The 23,074-nt window shown below is 46.0% G+C and overlaps 1 protein-coding gene and 1 long non-coding RNA gene across 2 annotated transcripts in view; one reads left to right on the forward strand and one right to left on the reverse strand.

Moving 5' to 3' along the window:
• The first annotated feature begins 274 nt into the window (after positions 1–274).
• LOC128778606 (uncharacterized) overlaps positions 275–23,074 on the forward strand; it is a 136,273-nt gene continuing 113,473 nt past the window's right edge. Inside the window, exon 1 of the long non-coding RNA XR_008424237.1 lies at positions 275–428. This is a non-coding gene — a long non-coding RNA (uncharacterized LOC128778606). The remainder of the gene's footprint in view (positions 429–23,074) is intronic.
• Positions 16,244–22,990, reverse strand: SPATA31F1 (SPATA31 subfamily F member 1). Its single transcript, XM_019424066.2, has 4 exons — positions 22,774–22,990; positions 21,870–21,909; positions 21,263–21,323; positions 16,244–20,238 (listed from the first exon to the last, which is right to left on the reverse strand). Exons 1-4 carry the CDS (start codon positions 22,915–22,917, stop codon positions 16,413–16,415), a joined length of 4,071 nt encoding a protein of 1,356 aa, XP_019279611.2. The 5' UTR covers positions 22,918–22,990; the 3' UTR covers positions 16,244–16,412.

Genomic DNA, 23,074 nt, shown 5'->3' on the forward strand with positions numbered 1-23,074 from the left:
GCGGGGAGCTGGTCGGGGGCGCCCACTGGCACCCGGACCCACAGGTCGTCGGAGCCGGGCGCCGCCTTCCTGCGGTCCCTCAGCGCCTCATTCCTGCGCGAGGTCGCCAAGCTAAGCTGCGAGGGCCGTGCCTCGAGGCGCGGGAGGGCGGAGCGCGACGCGCGCCCACCGGCCCGCGGAGGTCGTCTGGCGCGGGCGCACGCGCCGCAGCCGCACGGGGCGGGAGACAGGGAGGGTGGGTGTGCTGGGGAGCGCGCGCCGCCGCCGCCGCCGCCGCCGCCGCCGCCTCAGCCTGCTGCTCCGCCTGCGCCGCCTGCTCCCGGCGCTCGGCCCCAGCACGCCGGCTCCCGAGTGGCCATGGGCGGCGCGGGGTCCGCGGTGTAGAGTCCGCCGACCCCGGACCCGCGTCCCGCACCGTGACGGTCCCGGTAAGCGGGGGCGGGGGCGGCGGGGACACGGCAGGCACCCTACGGGACGGGTCTGCGGGCCGCGGACAACCCTCCGGGGACTCTGAGGTGTTGTGTGGGAGCCGCCCCTAAGGGAGTCCCTGTGTAAGTAGATAACCCCCCGAGCGTCCCTGCCTCTGCCCCTTGGGAAAGTTCCGGAGGCGTGCAGGGAGCCGCCCCCATGGAGGACAGGGGAGCCTCAGGAGCCTGCGCGGTGGGGATGGACCCCACAGAGGACCGCTGTATAAAGGAATACCTTAGACTGTGCCCTGGAACTGCCTGGAATGAACCTCTGACTGGAAGGAGAGGATCCTGCTGCGGGATCTAGGCCAGGAGTAACTTCCCATATGCCCAAAGGACTTTAGCCTTGACCTTTTTAGGGCTCGGTGTGCCCTAAATTGTGCCCCTCCAAGGTGATCGAGAGGCTGGGGCCCTGTGGGGCTGCTGCCTTTGTCCATTCCTTCCCCGACCCCATTAGAAAATGTATTTTCCGTGGTAGCCCAGGTTGTCTCGAAGCTGGATATTTGTGGAGGCAGGAACTTCTATTAGAGCAAAGGACATAAGGGAAGGGAGGACAAGTGAGCCCTCTGAAGCTAAGATAGGAGACTTGGGGCCCTGGGCTTGACTATCCATAAGCAAGCAGTAAGATAGGTGGAATAATTGATGCTGGCAGGTCCTGGAAGAGAAAGTTCTTTGAAGGAAGGAAGAAGACTACATAGGATTATTGAGCTCTAGTGTGCTAGGCATTATACATACTAGCTATGTTTAAATATAGAACTCTTACAACAACCTTGTAAAATTATCCCTCCGGGGATAATTAAATTGAGACTCAGAGACGTTAAGCAATTTGAAAAAGATTACAAAGTTTGGAATCATGAAATCTATTTTTCAGATTTTATTTGGGAAGAGATATCAAAAAGAGAAGCAAGAATGTATGTTTGCTTCAGTTGAAAAGGTAAAACTATATAAGACTCTTAGGAAAGAAACCAGGGAAATATCTTCACAACTTTGGATTTGGCAATGGTTTCTTAAGTATAACAACATCAAAAGTGCAGACGAGAAAAAACAGAAAAATTGGACTTCCTTAAAATTTAAACTTTTGTGTGTCAAAGGATTCACTCAAGAGAGTGGGGGGACAACCCATGGAATGGGGAAAAATATTTGCAAATAATATATCTGGTAAGTGATTTATATCTACTATGTATAAAGAACTCCTACAAGTCAACAACAATAAAAACTACACTCAGTTCAAAAATGGAAAGGATGTGAATAGATATTTCTTCAAAGAAGATATGTAAATAGCTAACCAGCACTATTCTCAAAAAATATGGAAAATAGTGGGAGGATCTGGAGAAATTAGAATGCTGGTACATTGCTGATAGAAATGTAAAGTGCTGTAGAAATGTTTCATGGTTCCTCAAAAAATTAAAAAGAATTTTCACATGACCCAGCTTTTCTACTCTGACATATATATCCAAAAGAAATGTGATATGGTATGGAAGCTGGATAAATTATAAAATTGGATACCTCTCTCCTGTGATCAAAGAAATGACCCATTTCTGTTGTATTGGTTACCTATCATCATCCTTGCTAACCCCAAGTCACCAATCTCTGAGGAAACACATTGGATATGATGAGTTCGTGATTACATTGTTTCTAGAAACAAGTTCTGAAGAATTGGTCTTCTCAGACCCTTCTGGCCCACTTTGAACTACAGAGAGGATACTGACACTGTGATCTCAAATAAACTCTTTGCTTCCCCCAATCATCTTTGCAGCATTTCTTTAAGAAAGATTTATTCAACACTTGTCCTGTGTAAAGCAGTGGGAACTATTCTGATTGTTCCTCCTTCCTGAACTTAACGAAAATCTGGAGCTCCTTTTTCTATCTGTGAAACTTACTGATTTGGGTTGTTTCCCCTACTTCTCTTCTCAGAGGTTCTTTTACTTTATTACTTCCTGGGGGACATCCCTCCCCATTTTCTACAAGGTTACCATTAGTTATATTTTTGAGCCTTTCACAGATATCTGCTGTTCTCATATAAAAAATCAAATGAAGGGACAGAATAGTAATTTACATTTAATATGCAGGATGAGATCGTTCCAGCCTATTAGGAGGGCCACAGACTCCACAGCTATGTGTCTTTATAGAATGAACTGAAGGAGAAGGGTTACCTAGATGCCTTCTCCTTCCCTATTTCTTCCCTGGCTCATACTATGGAACAGCCCCTCTTCCTCCTACCTCCACTTTCCCTTATAAATAATCTCACTGAACTTTAAGCAGGTACCTTGCACACACACAAACTGCATGCTGGCCACATGTGCCTTACTGTCAGACACTTCTCTTAACTGTCATGGCTGCAGCAGTTTATTAGTTTTCTATTACTGTGCAACAAATTACCACAAATGTGGTAGTTTAAAATAATACATAATATATGATCTCAAAGTCTCAGTGAGTTAAGATTCCAGCTTAGTCCTCTGTGGTCTGACAAGGCTGCAAAGTATTGGCTGGGCTGTGTTCTCATCTGGAGGCTTGAATGGGGAAGAATCCTCCAAGCTCACTCAGGTTGTTGGCAGAATTCATTTCTTTGCATTCATAGGACTGGGGACCCTGGGGGCCCTCTAAGCTGGAGGCCACGTTCAATGTCTAAAAGCCACCTACATGGGGCGCCTGGGTGGCTCAGTCGGTTGAGCGCCGACTTCGGCTCAGGTCACGATCTCGCGGTCCGTGAGTTCGAGCCCCGCATCGGGCCCCTGTGCTGACAGCTCAGAGCCCGGAGCCTGTTTCAATTCTGTGTCTCCCTCTCTCTGACCCTCCCCCATTCATGCTCTGTCTCTCTCTGTCTCAAAAATAAATAAACGTTAAAAAAATTAAAAAAAAAAAATAAAAGCCACCTACAGTTCCTAGAGGGTATATGGACTTTCCCAACACGGCCAGTTTATCAAGCCATAAAGAAATGTCTGAGAATGAGTATGCTAGAAGACAGTCTTACAGAAGTATAGGAATAACAGCCTATTATTATTCCATGTTTTGTTAATTACAATCAAAGCACAGGTCTGTCCACACTAAAGAGGATGGGATTACACAAAGCATGAACACAAGGAGGTGGGAACATGGGGGAAGGCCACCTTAGAGACTTACTTTCTCCACAAACAGTACCAAGGAAAGGTTTAGGTTGTCATCTGATCTCATTTCTTCCATTTTATTCAGCCACGTGGGCCTATCTACTTTCTTGTCCCAGTGGGATTTAACACCACTTACCCCCCTGACCCTTAAAGTTTTTTTAAGCCCTTCTCAAGTTACCACAAATTCTTCAACATTCACATTGTCTCTATGATAATATGTTCTATATCTCTTTTCTTCTTTAATAAGGACACAGAAAACCCCAATTCCACTTATCAGCTGAAGAAGTTATCATTAAGCATAATTTGTGGCATCTTTGTGAACTGATTTTCTTTTTAACCTGTCTCTCCTAGGTCTTCCAGCACATGGAAAACATTTTTTTCCCCTCACCATTGTTTTTTACCCGTTGCTAATTATGGTTGAGAGAGACAGCCTACTATGGGCTCTTAGCATTCCTGAATGTTTTTTTTTACTGGGTATGTCAAGAATGTAAGACCATGACTGTTTTCCAGGCCATTTCTCAGAATTGTGTTTGCAACAAGCAACCTTGAAAGATAAGGCAACTCCCCCCCCCCCCCCCCGGACAAAGATCAACTTTGCTTTTTCTTACTGTAAAAGCAGTGAGACCCCAAACCTTAGCATTCCTCTCTTGTAACACAACCCACTGAATGAACAGTCATCTATCATTCTGTGCTACACCCAAGGCATTTGATAGACAAGGGGAACTGACACATACAAAAAACATGCTAAAGCTCTTGCTATGACTGTTCTGTGAGTGATAAAACCCTTTATATCTGATTCAGGAGCCTTTTGTCTTCTGCCAGCATTCATGAAATAGAACAGGATAGCTTGTTAACCTTAAAAATAGAGTAAAATAGGGGTGCCAGGGTGGCTCAGTTGGTTAAGCGTCCGACTTCAGCTCAGGGCATGATCTCACAGCTCGGGAGTTCAAGCCCCACGTCGGGTTCTGTGCTGACAGCTCAGAGCCTGGAACCTGCTCTGGATTCTGTCTCCCTCTCTCTCTCTACCCCTCCTCTGCTCATATTCTGTGTCTGTCTCAAAAATAAATGAACATTTAAAAAAATTAAAAAAAAATACAGTAAAATTCCAGCCCTTGCAAAGTTCTTGACAATAACTACCATTTGTTTTTCAAGGGTTAAAACTAATTTTGTTAATTTCTCAAGCACTTCATGGGCATATTTAGGAGCTTGAAGCCCTGAACCAAGCCCCGCTCTTGGTACTCAGACCAGGCTCGATGTAGACATTGGGGAAGGGGACACAAGCTCGGATGGCTGCACATCTGAGTTTTGAGCGCCCACCTAAGAGTTACAGTCTGTTGGGTGAAGATTTTGGCTTGGTGAGTTCCTGATAGAGCCTAAATAGTGTTTGACAATCTCTAGGGTGGCCGAGGTGTGAAGGAATCCTATACTAGAGGTCCTGGTGATGTTGAGAGGTAACGGGTAAGGGAGGTACACATGGTTGACTTCAGTTTTACCTCTGGTGATGACTTCATTGTTAATAACCTGGTTATTTCACCTGGTTGACATCCTGGATTAGGGGGAGAGGAAGTGTACTAATTCACCCCTACTCTCCCCAGTGTAGCAGGCCCACTACCTATTTAGGACAGGTACTTGGACCAGGCTCTGGGGTAAAGGTCCTAGGTTGGGGTGTTGCAAGAGCCTGGAAATCCCCACAGCTCTTCAGGCCCACGTCTCTGGCACATTTGCTCCCTCCTGATATGGTGTTCCAGGGCAACAGATGCTCCCAGCTTGGCAGGCAGGAGCCAGGGAAGGGTATGGTGGGAATTCCAGCTGAGGGGCTGGGATAATCCCAGAACAGGGCTTGGAGTAGACTGGGCCCCTGTAGGCTTTTCTGGCTAAGGAGGGTCAAAGGGCCTGGGGACCTTGGTGCTCCTGGATTCCACTGAACACTGAGCCCTCCAGAGACATCCTACCCTGAAGACTGTGCAGGTAGTTACTGAAGGAGCTACTGAGTTCCTGGAGTGCAGATGATCTATACTGTCATAAACGTGTGCTACTTGTGGGCCTAGTACAGGTGCAGATATTACTCTGTGTCTAGTTATCTATAGTTAAGATTAGTGTTAGGTTGGGGCATGTGGGTGGCTTAGTCAATTGAGTGTCTGACTTCGGCTCAGGTCATTATCTCGCGGTTCATGGGTTCGTCCCCACATTGGGCTCAGTACTGACAGCTCGGAGCCTGAAGCCTGCTTTGGGATTCTGTGTCTCCCACTCTCTTCCCCTCCCCCACTCATGCGCGCGCGCGCGCGCTCTCTCTCTCTCTCTCTCTCAAAAATGAATAAATGTTAAAAAAAAAAGGTTAGCATTATGCTTAAAATAGCACTGATGTAGTGGTTACACATTGGAGGTAGACTGGTAAGCATAAGGCAAAGTAAAGATTTTGGGAGGTAATACCCACCAGCATTACTTTGAAAGGATATGTCTGCTTTATTCTTTCCTTAGAGTCTATATCTGCTGAGACGCTGGGGTTCAGGACCTGCAGTAAACTGGAGACGCTACCGGGGATAGAGATGGATGTGTAGGTGAGGAATGGGGCTGCCGAGGAGGGCAGTGGACTCACTTGCTGACCTTGTCATTTCTTTGAAAGCACATAGCCAAGTTGTTGAGACCAGAGGTATGCATGTGAATCTAAGACTATCCTTATTTTATTTTATTTTATTTTATTTTATTTTATTTTATTTTATTTTATTTTTTGATTTACATCTAATTAAATTTTTTTTTTTAACATTGATTCATTTTTGAGAGACAGAGCATGAGCAGGGAAGGGTCAGAGAGAGAGGGAGACACAAAATCTGAAGCAGGCTCCAGACTCTGAGCTGTCAGAACAGAGCCCAACGTGGGGCTCGAACTCACAAAATGCGAGATCATGACCTGAGCTGAAGTCTGACGCTCAACCGACTGAGCCACTCAGGTGCCCCTGATTTACATCTAATTAGTTAGCATATAGTGCAACAATGATTTCAGGAGTAGATTCCTTAATGTCCTTTACCCATTTAGCCCATCCCCCCTCCCAAAATCCCTCCAGTAACCCTCCGGTCTCCATATTTAAGAGTCTCTTATGTTTTATCCCCCTCCCTATTTTTATATTATTTTTGCTTCCTTTCCCTTGTGTTCACCTGTTCTGTGCCAAGACTATCCTTATTAAAGGACAAGGAATGACATAGAAATTACAAAGCAGAGCTTAGAGGGGGGAGAGACAGGCCTGGTTTGAGGTGGCCTAGGAGGCTTTATGGAGGAGAGCAACTTTAATGGATAGATTTGGTTGGACTGCATTTGTGTTGGTAGGTCTGCAAGATGGTCTGTGTCTGTTTACGTGTGTGAAGCCTGTCTCTGTGTCTGCATGTGTGCTTGTGCCAGTGTCTGTCTGCTCCCACATGTCTGACTCAGGGTGTTCTTGAGTCTATGTAGGTGTGTTTCCTGGACCTGTCTCTGGGTACTCTGAATTAGTTTTGGAGTGGCATCATTGAATTTGTGTCCTTGTGTTTGTGTCTCTTTGTGGCTGGATGTCTGTGTCCTGTGTCTTTGACTATGTGTGAGATTCTGCTCTGGACTCTCACTTTACCCCTCCCCTCTCTCCTGACACTCCCCAGCTGCCAGCACCATTTACCGCAAGGAATGGCTTTCGTTCCCATTCTCTTCCCGCCATCTGGATTCCCACGGGTCCAGCTGCCTGCCCAGGGTCCTGCCCCTGCGCTTTCTGTAGCAGGCTTGACCTCAGGAGTGATACCTTCAGGAAAATCCCCAATGTGCGCCTTGCCTGGCTCTGGATCCAGAGAAGTTGCAGTGGAGAAGAGCGGCAAAGCAGGAAAGGGGGAGGGGGCAGTTGGCAGGGCCCACCCCTCCTTCTGGAAACAGAGATCTCCCTCTGGCCCCTTCCCAGGCCCCCTTTCCCTCCTCATGCTCTCATCCAGACCAAGTATTCAAGGTCCTGGCCTCACTGTCTCTGGGGATGGATGGGAATGAACAGTCCTCTGCAAGCCCAGCCAGACCTATCAGGGATCTGGTCCTCTGTGTCCCCTAGCACCTTACATGCCTACATTGTGCTCATTGCTCATATCCCCACCTGAAGTCCAGGCTGTCTTCCCTTCTTTCTTCTCCCTACATGGGACACAGGAATCATTCTTGTTCTTCATTCTGTGACAGATGGGCCCCTGAGCCCAGGTGGAACATTAGGCTTTGGATGGCTGGTAAAGAGCAGAAGCCCAGCCCCCTCTTACATGGTGCAGAGAGTAGCATCTGTGGGGTTTATTCCTGTTCTCATTCTGTGTTCACTGCTCTCCCAGGATGGGCTATGGTAAGCAGGTACAAAAATGAAGCAGTCATGGTCTCTATCTTCTAGGACTCTGTGTTTTGACAGGAGAAGTGATTTTGTGGAGAAGCCACTCTCCTCCACTGCACGTGGTCACTTGCCTGAAATTCTCTCCATAGACTTCTCAGGTGCCCTCTGCAGAGATCAAGGAGAGGGCTCCAGAAGGTCAGGACCTTTCACCATGACATGTTACCTCAGAGGGCCAGAGGTGAACTCCAGAGTTCCCTAGCAAGCACCCATTTATTCCTAGCATCTACCACCACTTCTGGAGTAGTAGATGCTTGAGTTTGTGTCCTCCATGAGGCCTTTTATGCTGGATTTACTCTTAAGCTAGAGAGTGAGGTTTGTGCTAGGGTTATGAGATGGGATGAGCAAGGCTTCATTCCTTAACGTCTTGCGTGAGTCACAGGCTCTGACCCTGTCTTTGCTTAGCTCTTGACTTTGCTGAAAACTGAGAATCCTGAAGGTGTTGGTTACATATCATCTTTATGCCCTCAACCCTTTGTTGTAGCACTATGGTCAGTGCTATGAATTCATGCTGCTCTGCGGCAGTTAGGATCCTTGGGGGCCATGGAAAGGACCTGTTCCACCTAAGTCAGGATGTGTGCACATTAACCTTGGCTTACCACATGACCTTTCTGGGTCATTCCCTTCACTCTGGGTCCCCCTCTTGTCTCCTTGCTGTGGGGCTCTCTGCCCAACTCCCACCAGGCAGGAAGGATGTGCCTGTCACAGGGATCTCCTTTGGTTTTTGGAGTGTATTGGCTCAACAGACCTGGGCCTTGTATCTCCTCACCTTGGGGGCCACAACATGGGCTGGGTCCTCTTCCATTAGACATAGAATCAACATTCACAGGAGGGACACATTCATACTTCTTCCCATCCTCTGTTTCTGGACCCTGCTAGCAGTGGACATATTGTGCTAAGTGCTGGGGTCCTATCATGCAAGAGAGTCCTGCTACCACCTCTTGGTTTGATGAGATGTTGAGTCATCCTGGATTTCCTTATAAATCAGTGAGGCAGAGGCATCCCACAGTCCCTCATACCATATTTTAGTGAGATTGTTGTACTTCTTGTACTTCCTTTAGCTCTTGGCTCCTGTATGGTAGGTCAGAAGGTGGGAATGCAGAGGTGTTACCTTCTGACAGATATGAAGTGTCCAAAACAGATGTCCATCTCATCCACTCAGGATAACCTCTTTCTGCCTTCCAGTTCTCTTCTCATACTCCCTAAACATCCCTACTCTCTGAAAACCAGAATGTTGTACCTGCCCTCTGTCTGTAGTCTCATGCACTATGCTCCACACATCTAGAACATCCCTGAAATCTCTCCTAGTGCTCCAGTCTTCTGAGAGCACCTTCATACATGTGATCATCAATGGGAAACACCTTTTTATGCCCACATAGCCTCTTTGTTGCATACCCACACCATAGGCTCTAAGAGTAATTTGCTATAGTTAACTTCCAGAATTCATCTCCACCTTTGGCTTTAGGTTTTGGTCTCCATACCCCTCTCTCCATCCCCAGCCATGGTCCCTTCCTTGTTCCTCACTTTACCCTTTTGGGTCTTTGCCCACATTCTGTTACATGTGATGGAATCTTTCTAGTAAGCCACACTGTCTTTCCTCAATACTACCTTCTATTTACCACCAGTAAAGCATCTGTGCTTTTATCCAATGCCATCTTCTGGACAGGGCATTTGATCCCATTGCCTGCTTCTACACCACCTCATTGCTCCAGCAGTTCTCCCCTTGCTCTCCCTTATCATCAATTTATCCCTCCTGACTGCATCATTTCAGTCAATATCCAGCATGCTATGTCTCTCACTTTTTTTTAACTTGCATACTATTTTTCATAATGGTTGCACCAATTTAAATGCCCACCAACAGTACACAAATGTTCACTTTTTTCTACATCCTCACCAACACTCATCTCATGTTTTCTTGGTTATAGCCATTCTAACAGGTGTGGGATGATTTCTCATTGTGGCTTTGATTTGCATTTCCTTGATAATGATGTTGAGCATCTTTTCATGTACCTGTTTGCCATTCAAATGTCTTATTTGGAAAAAATGTCTAAGTAGTTCCTCTGTGCATTTTTATTTTATTTAAATTTTTAATTTAAGTTCTAGTTCTATTTAGTTCTAGTTAGTTAACATACACTGTAATATTAGTTTCAGGTGTACAATATGGTGATGCAACACTTCATACAACACCCAGTGCTCATCACAACAAATGTACTCCTTAATCCCCATCACCTATTTCACCTTTCCCTCCACTCACCTGCCATCTGGTAACCATCAGTTTGTTTTCTCTAGTTAAGGTCTGTTTCTTGGTTTGCCTGTTTTTTTCCTTTTGCTTTCTTAAATTCCACAAATGAGTGAAATCATATGGTATTTGGCTTTCTGTGACTTATTTCACTTAGCATAATACTGTCTGGCTCCACCCATGTCATTGCAAATGGCAAGATTTCATTCTTTTTTATGGCTGAGTAATTGTATGTATATACCACATGTTCTTCATCCATTCATCAGCTGATGGACACTTGGGCAGTTTCCATAATTTGGCCATTAAATCAGATTTTGTTGTTGTTATTGGTGTCTCTCACCTTTTTAAAAAAAGTCCTCTTTGGGTCCCACTTTCTATTTCCCCATTTTTCTGCATCTCTGTGAAACAAACTTCCTTTAAAGAACTGATTACACTTGCTGTCACCATTTGTTTTCCTTCCATTTTTTCTTGAATCCATCCCAGTCATGCCTTCACATCCATCATTCACAAGAGTCTATTCTTCTCAAGGCATGAATGATTTCTATGTTGCTGAATCTAATGGTCAATTCTGAGTCCTTACTTTCTTTGGCCAGTTCACAACTTTTCACTCAGTTGCTCACTTTCTCCTTGCAGTACTTTTCCTCTCTTGGCTTATGGTATACAACACTTTTCTCCTTTTCCCACCTTCCTCCCTGGCTACTGCTTCTCAGTCTTCTCTCTTACTGGATCCCTTTTTTCCCCTCCAATTTCTTACTGTTAGAATGTCCCAGAGCCCAATCCTTAGGGTTTTTTCTTCATTTCATTCATTTCCTTGGTGATCTTATCTAATCTCATGGTTTTACATATATCAGTCTATCAGTCAATCAATCATCTGTAGCAAGGACTTTCTCTGAGGACCATTGGGTTTCTGTGGAAGGGTCTCAGGAAGAATCAGAGGGGTTCGTTACAATACTACTACAATAACTAGAAACAAAGGGAGTGCAAAGTAGTTATGTACTAGATTTATTTTAAAGGTAGCGACAAGATTTTCTGATGGATTGGAGAGACATTGTTAGAGATAAAAAATCAAAATGACACCAATGTTTTTGGCCTGAACAATGGGCAAAAAGGAGGTACCATTAACTGATGTGGGAAATACTGTGATTGGAATAGGTCTGGTATATGTGATTGTGTGGTGGCAAGGAGGGAGGGAATCAGGATTTTACTTTTGAGGTTAATATTGGACATTCATATGTATATGTTGATTAGACAATTTGGATACATGAGACTGTCTACCCCATTAAGTAATGATCTCCATGGAGGCAAGGCCTGTGTCTTGGCGATTGTTTTGCCTGCAGTCGTTCCTGGCACATAGTGAGTACTCAAATTATTTTAATTGTTATGCAAGATGCCTTTCAAGGTCATTTTTATTGTGACCCTTTTATGTGACCCTAGGGTCCTCATCAGCTGAGTACTTCCTCCTGTGGCAGGACCCCATACACCATAGCAGTCATCACATTAATGTAATAATTAATCTGCTTCCTCAGGCCAGACTTTGAATTCAAGTCTATTAAAGTATTACCATGCACCAGCCACTGTCCTAAGCCCTGGGGATATGAGATACTATTATAATTTTTTAAGAAAGAAAGGATGAGAAACTGAACTATAAGCAGAGGCAGTAACAATAGAGGAAAGGGGCCAACTTGAGAGGTGTCAAAATTAGAACCCAGTTACTGACTTGATATATGGTCTGAACAAAAAGGTATAGTGATATACCTGGTCTGAAAAAAATGGTATAGTAACACCATTCTCGACATTAGAAAGCAGTTTGGTGAGGTAGAGGGTGTTGGGAAACTTTTAATTGATTTGCATTGTCTTTGGGGCAAGATAGAGCATTTTCCTATCTATTGCCTATTTAGTTGGAGCTCAGAGGAAAGACTAGAGCAACAAAGCGGCTTTGGGAATCAGCAGTACATTAATAGTAATTGAGGTTTGGGATATGGATGTACAGTTATTCCCCTTTCCCAGATGAAGAAATTGGGACTCAGAAATGTTAAGTAACTTGTCAAATGTCAGAGGATTCTAACTCTGATTTTTTTCACATTCCATTCTTGTGACTTTGCCCTTAAAACTCTTCATCCTCTCCAAGGGTCATAGATTTGGCTTAAACATTGTAAAAATAATTTTGTAATGTTTTCTTTGTGTTGTAGTTTTGTTGCCCTTTATTCATGTTTATCATCTTTCTCTGAGATCATTCTCTGGTCATTTCAGCCAGAAGTTTCCTTCTGAAAGTGGAAATCTTTTATTCATACTTAACCTTATATTGAATGGAATAAGAACAACCTTCAGCTATGCTACTCTGCTGTAGCTTCCTTAAGGGCAAGGATTCCAGTCTTTCTTCCAGGGACACCAATACCTGCCCCAGCCCAGTTTATGGGAGAAGGTAGGACAGGTCCATTCATGCCTCCTTGGGTGGTCAGGGAATATGAGTCTGATGGCCACTGTTAAGACATCTACTTTCTGGCCAGGGCTATAGAGGCTGCTGATGGTGCTGGGAGTTGGGGTAGGAGTGCAGGCTGACACAACAGGAGGCAGGAAAGAACTCTAGTAATGTCTTAGAATGGCGAGTTTATTGGAGAGGCCTCTTAAAACAGGTCTGTAGGAGAAACTTCGTTTAATCTATGTGTGAGGGAGTGTGTAGACAAGATATGGTTTGGAGGGGCTTGCATTTCTTAGCAGCTGCTCACAGATCTCAGCTTGCCTCTCAGTATCCCTCTTGGGAGGTTCCAAGGGTTTCAGAGAATTCCATGTTATCTTTCCACCAATGACAAACAGATATTACTATGAAGTGCAAATTATTGGACATTCCAGAAAGACCAAAGGGGCTACAGTCCCTCTTCAGTGCTGAGCAGCTTATCTGGTAAAGACCTCATGTGTGGCATTAAATTCTAGATGTAGATCCCTGGCCACTTTTCATGACTATTTAATGGAACAGAACACTTTTCAAAAGTCTTATTAAAAGTGTTATGTTATTGTTGTTGGCAATCAAATTGAGTGGTTCTGGTGCTTTCTGAAATGCAGGGGGAATAATGAAGAAATGTGGAATGATGACAGACACCAAGGGCTGGGGTGGGTAGGCTAATTGATGCTGTCTTTGTCTGGGGAGAGGACAAGAGTGGGGAAGACACCAGGCAGATCCTGGGAGAGTATACAGCTGAGTTCAACACCATACAATATTCATGAAACATATAAAAATATACATATATAGGGGTGCCTGGGTGGCTCAGTTGGTTAAGTGTCCAACTCTTGGTTTCAGCTCAGGTCATGATCTCATGGTTCGTGAGTTCGAGCCCCCTGCTCCAACAGTGCAGAACCTGCTTGGGTTTCTCTCTCTCTCTCTCTCTCTTTCTCTCTCTCTCCGCCCCCCTCCCCTGCTCACTCTCTCTCTCTCAAACAAATAAAAAATTTAAAAACATGTACATATATAAACATATATATGTGTATATGTATTCAGGAAGGCAAGGCTGGTGGAAAGGAGGAACATGGGGAAGGATTGCAGGTGTAGGTGGTATAGAAATGAGACATAACAGTACGGCTGGGTACAAGCTGCTGGCAGTACTTGACAGGATTGGATGTGTTTAGAAAAATCTTGTGTTTGTGGTTCTTTCCCAGCAGTGTCAACACTCAGCCAACCTCTGTTAATCACACTAAGACAAGCAGATTAAAGCCCAGATTTACTTACTTACTTCCCCCCAAATCCCTCGAACTTTGGGTTAGCTTCCTGGTTCTAGGCTCTTTTGAGGGCAAAACAAATTGGCTTTGCTCTCTTTTCATGTCCTGGTCAGGAACATGTCAGCTTCTGTCCCAGGTACTCAGACCTCCATTTACATGCTTCCCCTTCCTGATTCTCTCCCTGCCAGCCTTTAGAAGTGGGGGACAAGCGCCTCTTCATGTCCTACTGTGATCTTCATTCCAGGAATCACTCATTCCTTGCAACTAGCAGGCAGTGGAGGCGGGATATAGGTAAGAAAGCTGCAGCAGCTTCTGAGGTGAGTTCTCCAGAAAGATCTTATTAATAACTAACAGGGAGCAGAGGAGGAGAGATTCTATCATTTGCTTTTGACATCCTATCATATTAGCTATGTGCTTTATTAACTATTTTTTTTAAATTTAAATTCAAATTAGTTAACATCTAGTATAGTACTGGTTTTAGGAGCTGAATTTAGTGATTCATCACTTACATATAATCCTGGGGCTCATCCCAGCAAGTGCCCTCCTTAATACCCATTACCCATTTAGCCCATCCCACCACTCACCTCCCCTCCAGCAACCCTCAGTTTTTCTCTATATTTAAGAGTCTTATGGTTTGCCGCCCTGTTTTTATCTCATTTCATTTTTCCTTCCCTTCCCCATTCATCCGTTTTGTTTCTTAAATTCCACACATGAGTGAAATCATATTTGTCTTTCTCTGACTGACTTATTTCACTTAGCATAATACACTGTAGTTCCATCCATGTTGTTGCAAATGGCAAGATTTCATTATTTTTGATCACCAAGTAACATTCCATTACACACACACACACACACACACACACCATGTCTTCTTTATCCATTCATCAGTTGATGGACATTTGGGCTCTTTCCATAATTTGGCTATTGTTGATAGTGCTGCCATAAACATTGGGGTGCATGTGCCCCTTCAAATCAGCATTTTTATATCCTTTGGATAAATACCTAGTAGTGCAGTTGCAGCAGTACAGTCTCTTTGACCTCGGCTACAGCAGCTTCTTACTAGACATGTCTCCAGAGGCAAGGGAAACAAAAGCAAAAATGAACTTTTGGGACCTCATCAAGGTAAAAAGCTTCTGCACAGTGAAGGAAATAATCACCAAAACTGAAAGGCAACTGATGCACTGGGAGAAGATATTTGCAAATGATGACATATTGGATAAGGGTTAGTATCTAAAATCTATAAAGAACTTATCAAACTCAACACCCAACAACAAATAATCCAGTTAAGAAATGGGCAGAAGACACAAATAGGCATTTTTCCAAAGGATACATCCAGATGGCTAACATCACTCATCATCAGGGAAGTACACATCAAAACCACAATGAGATACCACCTCACACCTGTCAGAATGACTAAAATTAACAATTCAGGAAACAACAGATGTTGGCAAAGACATGGAGAAAGGGGAATCCTTTTGCATGTTGATCTGAATGCCAGCTGATGCAGTCACTCATCACTAATAACCAACAGGGAACTTGTGCTTTTGATAAACACAAAGTACCTCTTCAAGTTTGGAGCACTATGGTACTGCTCTGAAAACCACCACTGAAGACTGTGGGCATATATAGAAGTCATCAATGAATTCTGCCTGTGGGATTCCTAGCCACTCCTTGTCACTACTATCCTCATGTCCACATTACTCCTCTGGGTCCAAGGACACCATGAGAACCCATGATAGAATTCAAGCCTCATCTTTATTTTTTATTTTATTTTATTTTTGAGAGACAGGGAGAAACAGAGTGTGAGTGGGGGAGGGGCAGAGGGAGAGGGAGACACAGAATCCGAAATAGGCTCCAGGCTCTACTGTTCTCTCAGCACAGAGCCTGACATGGGGCTCAAACCCAGAACTGTGAGATCATGACCTGACCAATGTCAGATGCTTAACCAGCTGAGCCATCCGGGCACCCCCAAGCCTGATCTTTATTTCTTTATTTACCTTACCTTCATTCTCTGCCCAAGTCCCCAACCCCGCTTTTTTTTTTTTTTCAGAGAGAGAGAGAATCTTAAGCAGGTTCCACACTCAGTGCGGATCCTATGACCCTGGGATCATGACCTGAGCCAAAAACAATTCAGTTGCTTAACCGACTGAGCCACCCAGGTGCCTCAACCGCTTGTCTCTTTCTCCACAGTCCAGGGTGGGCTGGGAGGAGTTATTTGGAATGTTGACCCAGCTTAAGTGTGGGTTAAAGCTTCTTCCCTAGATGAAAAGGACATTTTAGCCTCCCCCCCCAACTCCTGCCTTCCCTTAACACACTACAGTGGAGAGAAGGAGGAGACAGACAATTCTTTGCTTATAGATACAGAGTGTATTTCAGTGGCATTCTGCCCCACCTGCACATTAATGAAAATGACAGCAGTCTTCTTCAAGGGGTGCAGATGTTGGGGAGCCTACAAAGTCTTGATTGTTTTGGGTCTTCTTGAGCAGACCAACATTTCCCTCTGAGGTGAGAGTTGAGACCTAGGGCAAGTTCCCTGGTTGGGTAGCAAAAGCCACTCTAGGACAGTGCCGAGGGCAGTGGCGGGGGTGGCTCAGGACTGAGGCAGAGTGGAGTTGCTGGGAGCGGGAGCGGTGCCGGAGTTTACTGTCTGGGGAATGGAGACCATCCAAGAAGGCCAGGCACACCTGCTTCTCAGTGGGGGAAGATTGGGCCTTGGAGTCCCCTCCTGTTTTCTCTGTCTTGGTTCGCCCTGTGGGACTTTTGGCTGGAGCCAGGCTCTTTTCTACATTTTCTCTTCTGGTATTGGCCGCCTTCGCAGCTGTAGAGAACATGGATTCCTCATGCCCTTTGCCTTTTGTCTTGGTGTTAAAACAGTGCAGAAAGGATTTCATCTTACTTCTCAAGCCAGATTCTGTAAGGCTGGGCCTCTTATTAGTATGGACTGGCATCACCTGCCGCTGCAAAACTTGACCTTTCAAAGTTTGGCCCTGCAAAGGCTTGCCCTGAATGGGTTGGCCCAGGATAGACTGGCCCTTTGATGCCTGGGGCACCATAGGCTGGGCATTCTTAGAAATCCTTGCTGGTTTGAGAAGGACATTGAGCTTGGTTTGACTGTCCTGCAGGTCATTCTTCTTAGATTCCTTCCCCCCAGGGATTCTTGGAGGTGGCTCTGGAAGCTTAATCTGAGGGTGCTGGGTACTATGTTCACAGAAAGCATCAAGATGAAAGCTATGGCTTCGTTGCCAGGGACTGCATGGTGTCCTGTTCATCCCTTCTGGCCTCTGGGCTGCATCAGTGTGGCTTATTTCTCTTGTAGAGCAGTGTGCAAGCCCGGCATCCCCTTCTCCATGGTCCCCTGCCAATTTGGGTTTCCTTGGGTCCTTTCTCTTTTCTGCCAGCATGGGAACTTGGGCTGAGTCTTTGCTCTTGCTGGGGCTTTGGGGCTCAGGGCTCCAGGGTTCCTCCAGGCTGGGGCTGTTCACACTGGCCTCAAGCTGAACACAAAGTACCTGGGCCTCTGTCATGTCGCCACTGGGTTGTGAGATCTTAGAGGCCCAGTGGGCAGAACCATGGGGTACTGCTCTGGAACTAGGTTGCTTCTGGTTCTGCTGCACTGCCTTTAACTCAATGGCCAGCTGTTCTTTAAGGTGGAGCCATTCTGGATCTGGGGCATGAGGAACATCTGGTGGGGTGGGGAGATCCTGGAGCAATGTTTTCCCTTGGTTGTTCAGATTCCCTGGAGACTCCTGTGTGGATGTGTTCTCTGGGATTGCTATAGTTTGTTCTCTGGACTTCCTTGCCTTTATGGGAATTCCCAGTTGTATCTCTAGGATCTTCTTTCTTAGATGGAAATTTAATTTGGCCAAGATGGGTTTCTTGAGTGTGTAGGGCCCAGAAGTCTCTATCTGGCTTTCTAGATGCACTGTCTCAATCATTCCTTCTACCTGCTTTTCAGCCTGGAACTCATCTGCAGTGTTTGCACAGGTGTTGTTGGCATCTTCTTCTACCTGCCCTTCAGCCTGGAACTCATCTGCAATGTTTGCACAAGTGTTGTTGGCATCTTGAAAGCATGGCCCAAGACTCAGACATTTCTCTTCAGATGAGATCATCTGAGTCAGAGGTTCAGTTGGGAATTTTCCAGGTCCAGGCACCATTCCTGTGATCACATCTTGGGTAGTGATTGCTGGTCCCATGGCCCTAGAAAGAGCCACATAATAAAGAGCAGGCAGCCCTGACAAGAAGGCCAGATACTTGTGCCGCAAAGTCGTCTCCAGTTTCTCAATGGCTCCCTCAGACAGGGCTCGGGGCAGCTTAGGGTGTTCAGTGACAGCATCTCGTGAGGCTTGTTGCCGTTGGTCAAGGGCCATTGGCATCCAGGGTATAGCTTTCTCTTGTGGGGCAGGGTCAGTTGCTGCCTGCAGCTCCAAGGGCTTGCTTTCTGGGATGCAGGTTAAGGGAGCCACTTGCAGGTCCCCAGGAATTATGTACTGCCAAGAGCTGTATACACAAGCAGGGACCTTGCCCTGGTGGATCTGCCCACATTTGGAGTTGATGTGGCTCTGTAATATTGCCTTGGTCTGGTCAAAAAAGTGTGGCATGGGGACTGACACTGGGTCTGTGAAGGGTGAGAATGGGTCACCGGCCCCAGTGGTTTCTAGGGCTGTAGGTTGGGGAGCACTCATGTTGGCTAGGGCTGTGCTACTCCAGGACAGAGTTGACTGATCAGTGGGGGACAGGAGCAACTGGATGGACTCCTGGATCTTTTGGGGCAGGCCCCAACGATGGTGAATCAACTGCCTCTGGAGATGGAATTCCAGCAGCCTTCGGGCATGTTCCGGAAAGAAGAGTAGTTTCCTAGTGAGGACTGTGATGGGCTTCACTGGCCAAAAAGTTTTCACTGTCTCTGGAGACTGGGCTTTGCCACAGGGCCTATACTGTATGGGGCTCTGGCTGTGCTGAGGTCTCTGGAAAACCGCTGGCAAGCCCCACTGAAGCTGGAGCTGCTTCTGCAGCAGGTGCCACTCCAAGGCATCACACTCAGCCAGCGTCAATAATGGAACACTGATCTGAGCTTGTTGGTAATCAGATGGAGTGACCCAATTTGGGGAAGATGGGGAAGAGGGTGGGACTGATTGGGGTACAGTTTTAGGCAGCAGGGGGAGGACAGAGAGTTCCTTGAAGAGAAGAGCATCCTTCAGGGGGTGCTGGGATATGCTCCCATTTGTGGAGCAGTTTTGAGAATCTATTAATGTGTTGACCAGGGACTCACTGTGCAGAGAAGGGTGGCCACAGAATAGCTGGCTGTATTTCTGCTGCAGATGGGCCACTGAGTCATGAGCCTGGTGCCCAGGATGTGGATAGAGGCGACGTGATTCTTTAAGGGCTGGAGACAGCAAGGCCAGAGCCATATGGTTTGGGATTTGCTGGTGGTGGTGTCTTTGTTCTGGGTCCATAGTGGACCATTCAGAAACCCAGAAGGCCTGGGTAGGCTGGCTGCCCATAAATGGACCCCAGTTCTGGTAGGAATAGGTCCCCAGTTTTTCAACAGAGAACTTAGAAGTATCATTTGGGATGAAAGAAACTGGTTGGTCATTTACACGTTGGCAAAAGAATGGCGGGTTTGGCATAAGCTGCCTTAGGGACTCCTCCACACGCCTGGGAAGCCCCCATCTCTGGAAATGCATCCATTTTTTCACATGTACCTCAAGAAGCCTCAGGACTTCAGGACTGAGGAATGGCAGGTTGGCAGGGAGGACAGTAACCATATGTAAGGCCATAGGGTGTGTCTGGGTAGTGAATTCGTGGTTTAGGGTGTGCAGAGTGACCTGGGAATTCAAGGGCTGTTGCCCTTTGTTCCCATAGACATGGCTGGGGGTGCTCTGCATCATCTCCTGCTGGTTCACTGTTAACCTAGCCTCCTCAAGTCTTGAGCAAGACATAGTCTCTTGGCCCCTGGGCACCCCAGTTATTTGAAATCCTTGCCCCAGCTGGTGGTGTTCAGCCCAGTAATTGTGCACCCTGGCTGTACCAGTCGACTGGGCAGCTGACTGTGTTAAGCATTTCTGATCTATTGATTGCAACACTGGGGGTGTTACAGATGGATATACAAGTGCTTTGGAGTGTAGGGAACATTGGTCCAGATTCTGTTCTAAAGACACATTAGACATGGACAAAATCTCTAGGCAAGAGGACCCCTGCAATGGCTCTGATGAAGGGGGACAGATCAGGGTGTTCTCACCCGCCAGCAACTGCTGAATCTCCAGAGCCATAGAATTGCAGATTTGGCAGCAGGTATCTGCACACAGGAGCCGTCGCACACTTCCCTCCTGAGGAAGCCAGCCCTGGCTGGGAAGGGAAGATGGCAACCATTACTGATGGGTTGACGCCTGCCTCTTTGAATGTGTGTGGCTTGGAGATTGCCCTCCCCTAGTCCTGGAAGCGTTGGGGCTTGTACTCCCAGGGTATTTACCCATCTCCTCTTCCTCCAAGGAAAATGCCATTGGCAAGTTATGTTGGGCTGGGCTGAGGGCCTGGACCTTGTTGGGCAAGGTCTCAGACAGCCCATGGAAGCACAGGGCCATGACAGACTGGGAGGTGGGGTGAGTTCTCTGTTTACCTGTGTTGAGAAGCTGAACTAGGAGAAGGGAACCACGGTGTAGGGTGGGAGCAGGGGAACCAATGTTTAGCTGATGTGGCAGCATGAAGAACATGACCAGGAGAATCTGGAGTCAGTCTCCTTTGGGGTTAAGAAGGCCACAGCCTATATGCAGTATTTCTAAACTGTGAAAAATGAGGTCTTTGTGGGAACTCTGAATTCAGAGACCATGGAGTGTCCCAGCTCCTGTTCATAGCATCCCTTCAGAGCCAGTCCCATTCTCTAGAGACTTTAAGAAGAGGATAAGATGACAGGCTCTTTCCTGAGGGCTGTCCCAGGAACTGGCCTCCCCTAAGACAAAACCATGGAGGTAATGTCAACAGGTTCCACAGGTCTGCCCTTGAATGATTGTAACTGTAAAGGGAATATGACAATGGAATTTAGTTATGCACATATTTGTCTATTCTCTTGACTGGATAACTTGTCTTGTGGCTGAGTGCAAACTCATGTAGAGTCTTTAATGAATTACATACTAGTGAAATCCTGAGTTCCAGGACCACTGTGAACTGAGCCCATAGCAGAACTGGGAGACTCCTCTCTCCTGAGACACCTGGTCCCCCTCTGCCCTGGCAACCCTCTCAACTGTGCTCAGTGTCCACTTGTGTCTTACTCCCACCCAGCCATTATCCCTCTCCTCATCCCTGCCCCAGGCCAAGCACAGAAATGATGACGGGCCAGGCTGGAGTTTGGAGACTGCAAAGAGCAAGTGGTCACCTTTTCATGACAGAGAGCAGCTCCCATGGCTTCTCAGCTTCTTCCCGGGAAAGTCTCCTAGCTGAGAAACCAGGAGACAGTGTTACAAGGAATGAGAGGATACAGGGGCATCCTATGGGAAGTTGAAGGGACTCCTATAGGAAGCTGAAGGCCTTTGAGTAAGAGGAGATTCGAAACCCCAACAGTAAATGCTCTCAGGCATGTCTGTGTACAACTTAACCAGTTGTATCATGCTGTCCTGGACCTAATCTCATTTGATCATCAAAACCACACTGTGAGTGAGGCAAGATCATCAGATGCCCATTTCATGGATCACAGAGTTATCGATGAAGTGACTTCCATAGGATTGTAAAACTAGTAAATGACACAGGAAAGGGCTTCTGTTCTAATTCCTCATTCATCATTCCCAGGAGCTGGGGTAAGGTGAATTTTGGAACATTCCCAGCCTCTGATATCCCAAGAAAATCTGGAAGAATTCATCAGCTGGGGCAAATGGACCCTTCAGTGGTTAGAGAACCTGGCTCCTGGCACCAAGAGTCATAGAGAGACACACATCAAGGGAATTTTGCCCATGGTGAGGGGAGTCAGAACAGAGTTGGAACCTTACCTCTAAATGCTGCATCTCTCATCCTGACTCTTCGGTGACGCTTAAAGACAAAATGTTAAGAGTATGAAGATGGGACACTTTTTTTTTGGTCATCTTTAAAATAAGACAAAGCTGGGGCACCTGGGTGACTCAGTCAGTTAAGCATCCAACTATAGCTCAGGTCATGATCTCACAGTATGTGGGTTCGAGCCCTGCATTGGGCTCTGTGCTGACATCTCAGCCTAAAACCTACTTCAGATTTCTGTGTTTCCCTCTCTCTCTACCCCTTCCCCACTCATGCTCTGTGTCTCTCTTTCAAAAATAAAATAAACATTAAAAATTTTTTAAAAAACAAAATAAGACAAAGCTAATATACATTTCCCAATCCCTTTCTATATATGTCTATATTTTATTGACTTTTCTAACTTCCCTTTCCATACTCATTTCACCTCAACATTTCTCTTCTCTGCTTGCTTCTTATTTATTTAGAGGATTTTCCATACTCGATACCTCTCATTTATTTCCCAAGTTATGCATGAGGTTTATGATGAAGCAAGAGAAAGAGTGGGACAGATTAAAGAGTGTGTAGGTATAATAGCCAACAGATTTGTGTTAAAAAATGCCTATACAGACTACCAACCAGAAAAATCCCACTTTTGGGGAGGTAGTCTGAGATCCAGGGATTTAGAATCCATTTCATCTAGGTCTCAACCCAAGCCACATTGAGAGGTGTTTAATTTCAACTAGACTACACTGGAGGATGGTCTGGTAATGAATTATTTTTAGTCTCTGAGAAGTACCAAATGAGAGTTACTGAATGCATGGTATGAAAGTTGGGGGTGGTGGTGGTAAAAGGAGAGACTCTGAGATCTTAAAAGCTTATCTGAGGCTTATTAGTTTAATCATGGTCATAACGTTTCCCTACCGGGCAGCAGCTCCTTTGAGGTTCCAGCCTTAATCCATGGTAACTCCTTTTTACTTGCCAGATAATTAGGAGAATGATGAAGATGAAGACATAGACATATAAGGTATACTCGAAATCCCACAGAACAAAAGTACTTCTCAACATGGTCTAAACCTCATTAGCATGAGGAGACCAACCATCCCTATATCTAGGCATTCAGAGTCCTGGTGCCTGATGACTCCTAATGCTATGCCTTGTCATCTCCACCTCATAGATGATGGAACTAGGCCACCAGACTGCATCACAAAGACCTTCTGTTTCA

Source organism: Panthera pardus, unplaced genomic scaffold, assembly GCF_024362965.1.
Source record: "Panthera pardus isolate Hobbes unplaced genomic scaffold, ASM2436296v1 HiC_scaffold_20, whole genome shotgun sequence".
Lineage (NCBI taxonomy): Eukaryota > Metazoa > Chordata > Mammalia > Carnivora > Felidae > Panthera > Panthera pardus.

Coding starts and splice junctions, on each gene's coding strand:
- SPATA31F1 (XM_019424066.2), bottom strand. CDS start 22,917: ATGTTGAGAAGTACTTTTGTTCTGTGGGATTTCGAGTATACCTTATAT. Junction 21,910..22,773: donor CTCAAAGGAGCTGCTGCCCG/GTAGGGAAACGT, acceptor TTTGTCTTTAAG/CGTCACCGAAGAGTCAGGAT. Junction 21,324..21,869: donor GAGAGATGCAGCATTTAGAG/GTAAGGTTCCAA, acceptor CTGGTTTCTCAG/CTAGGAGACTTTCCCGGGAA.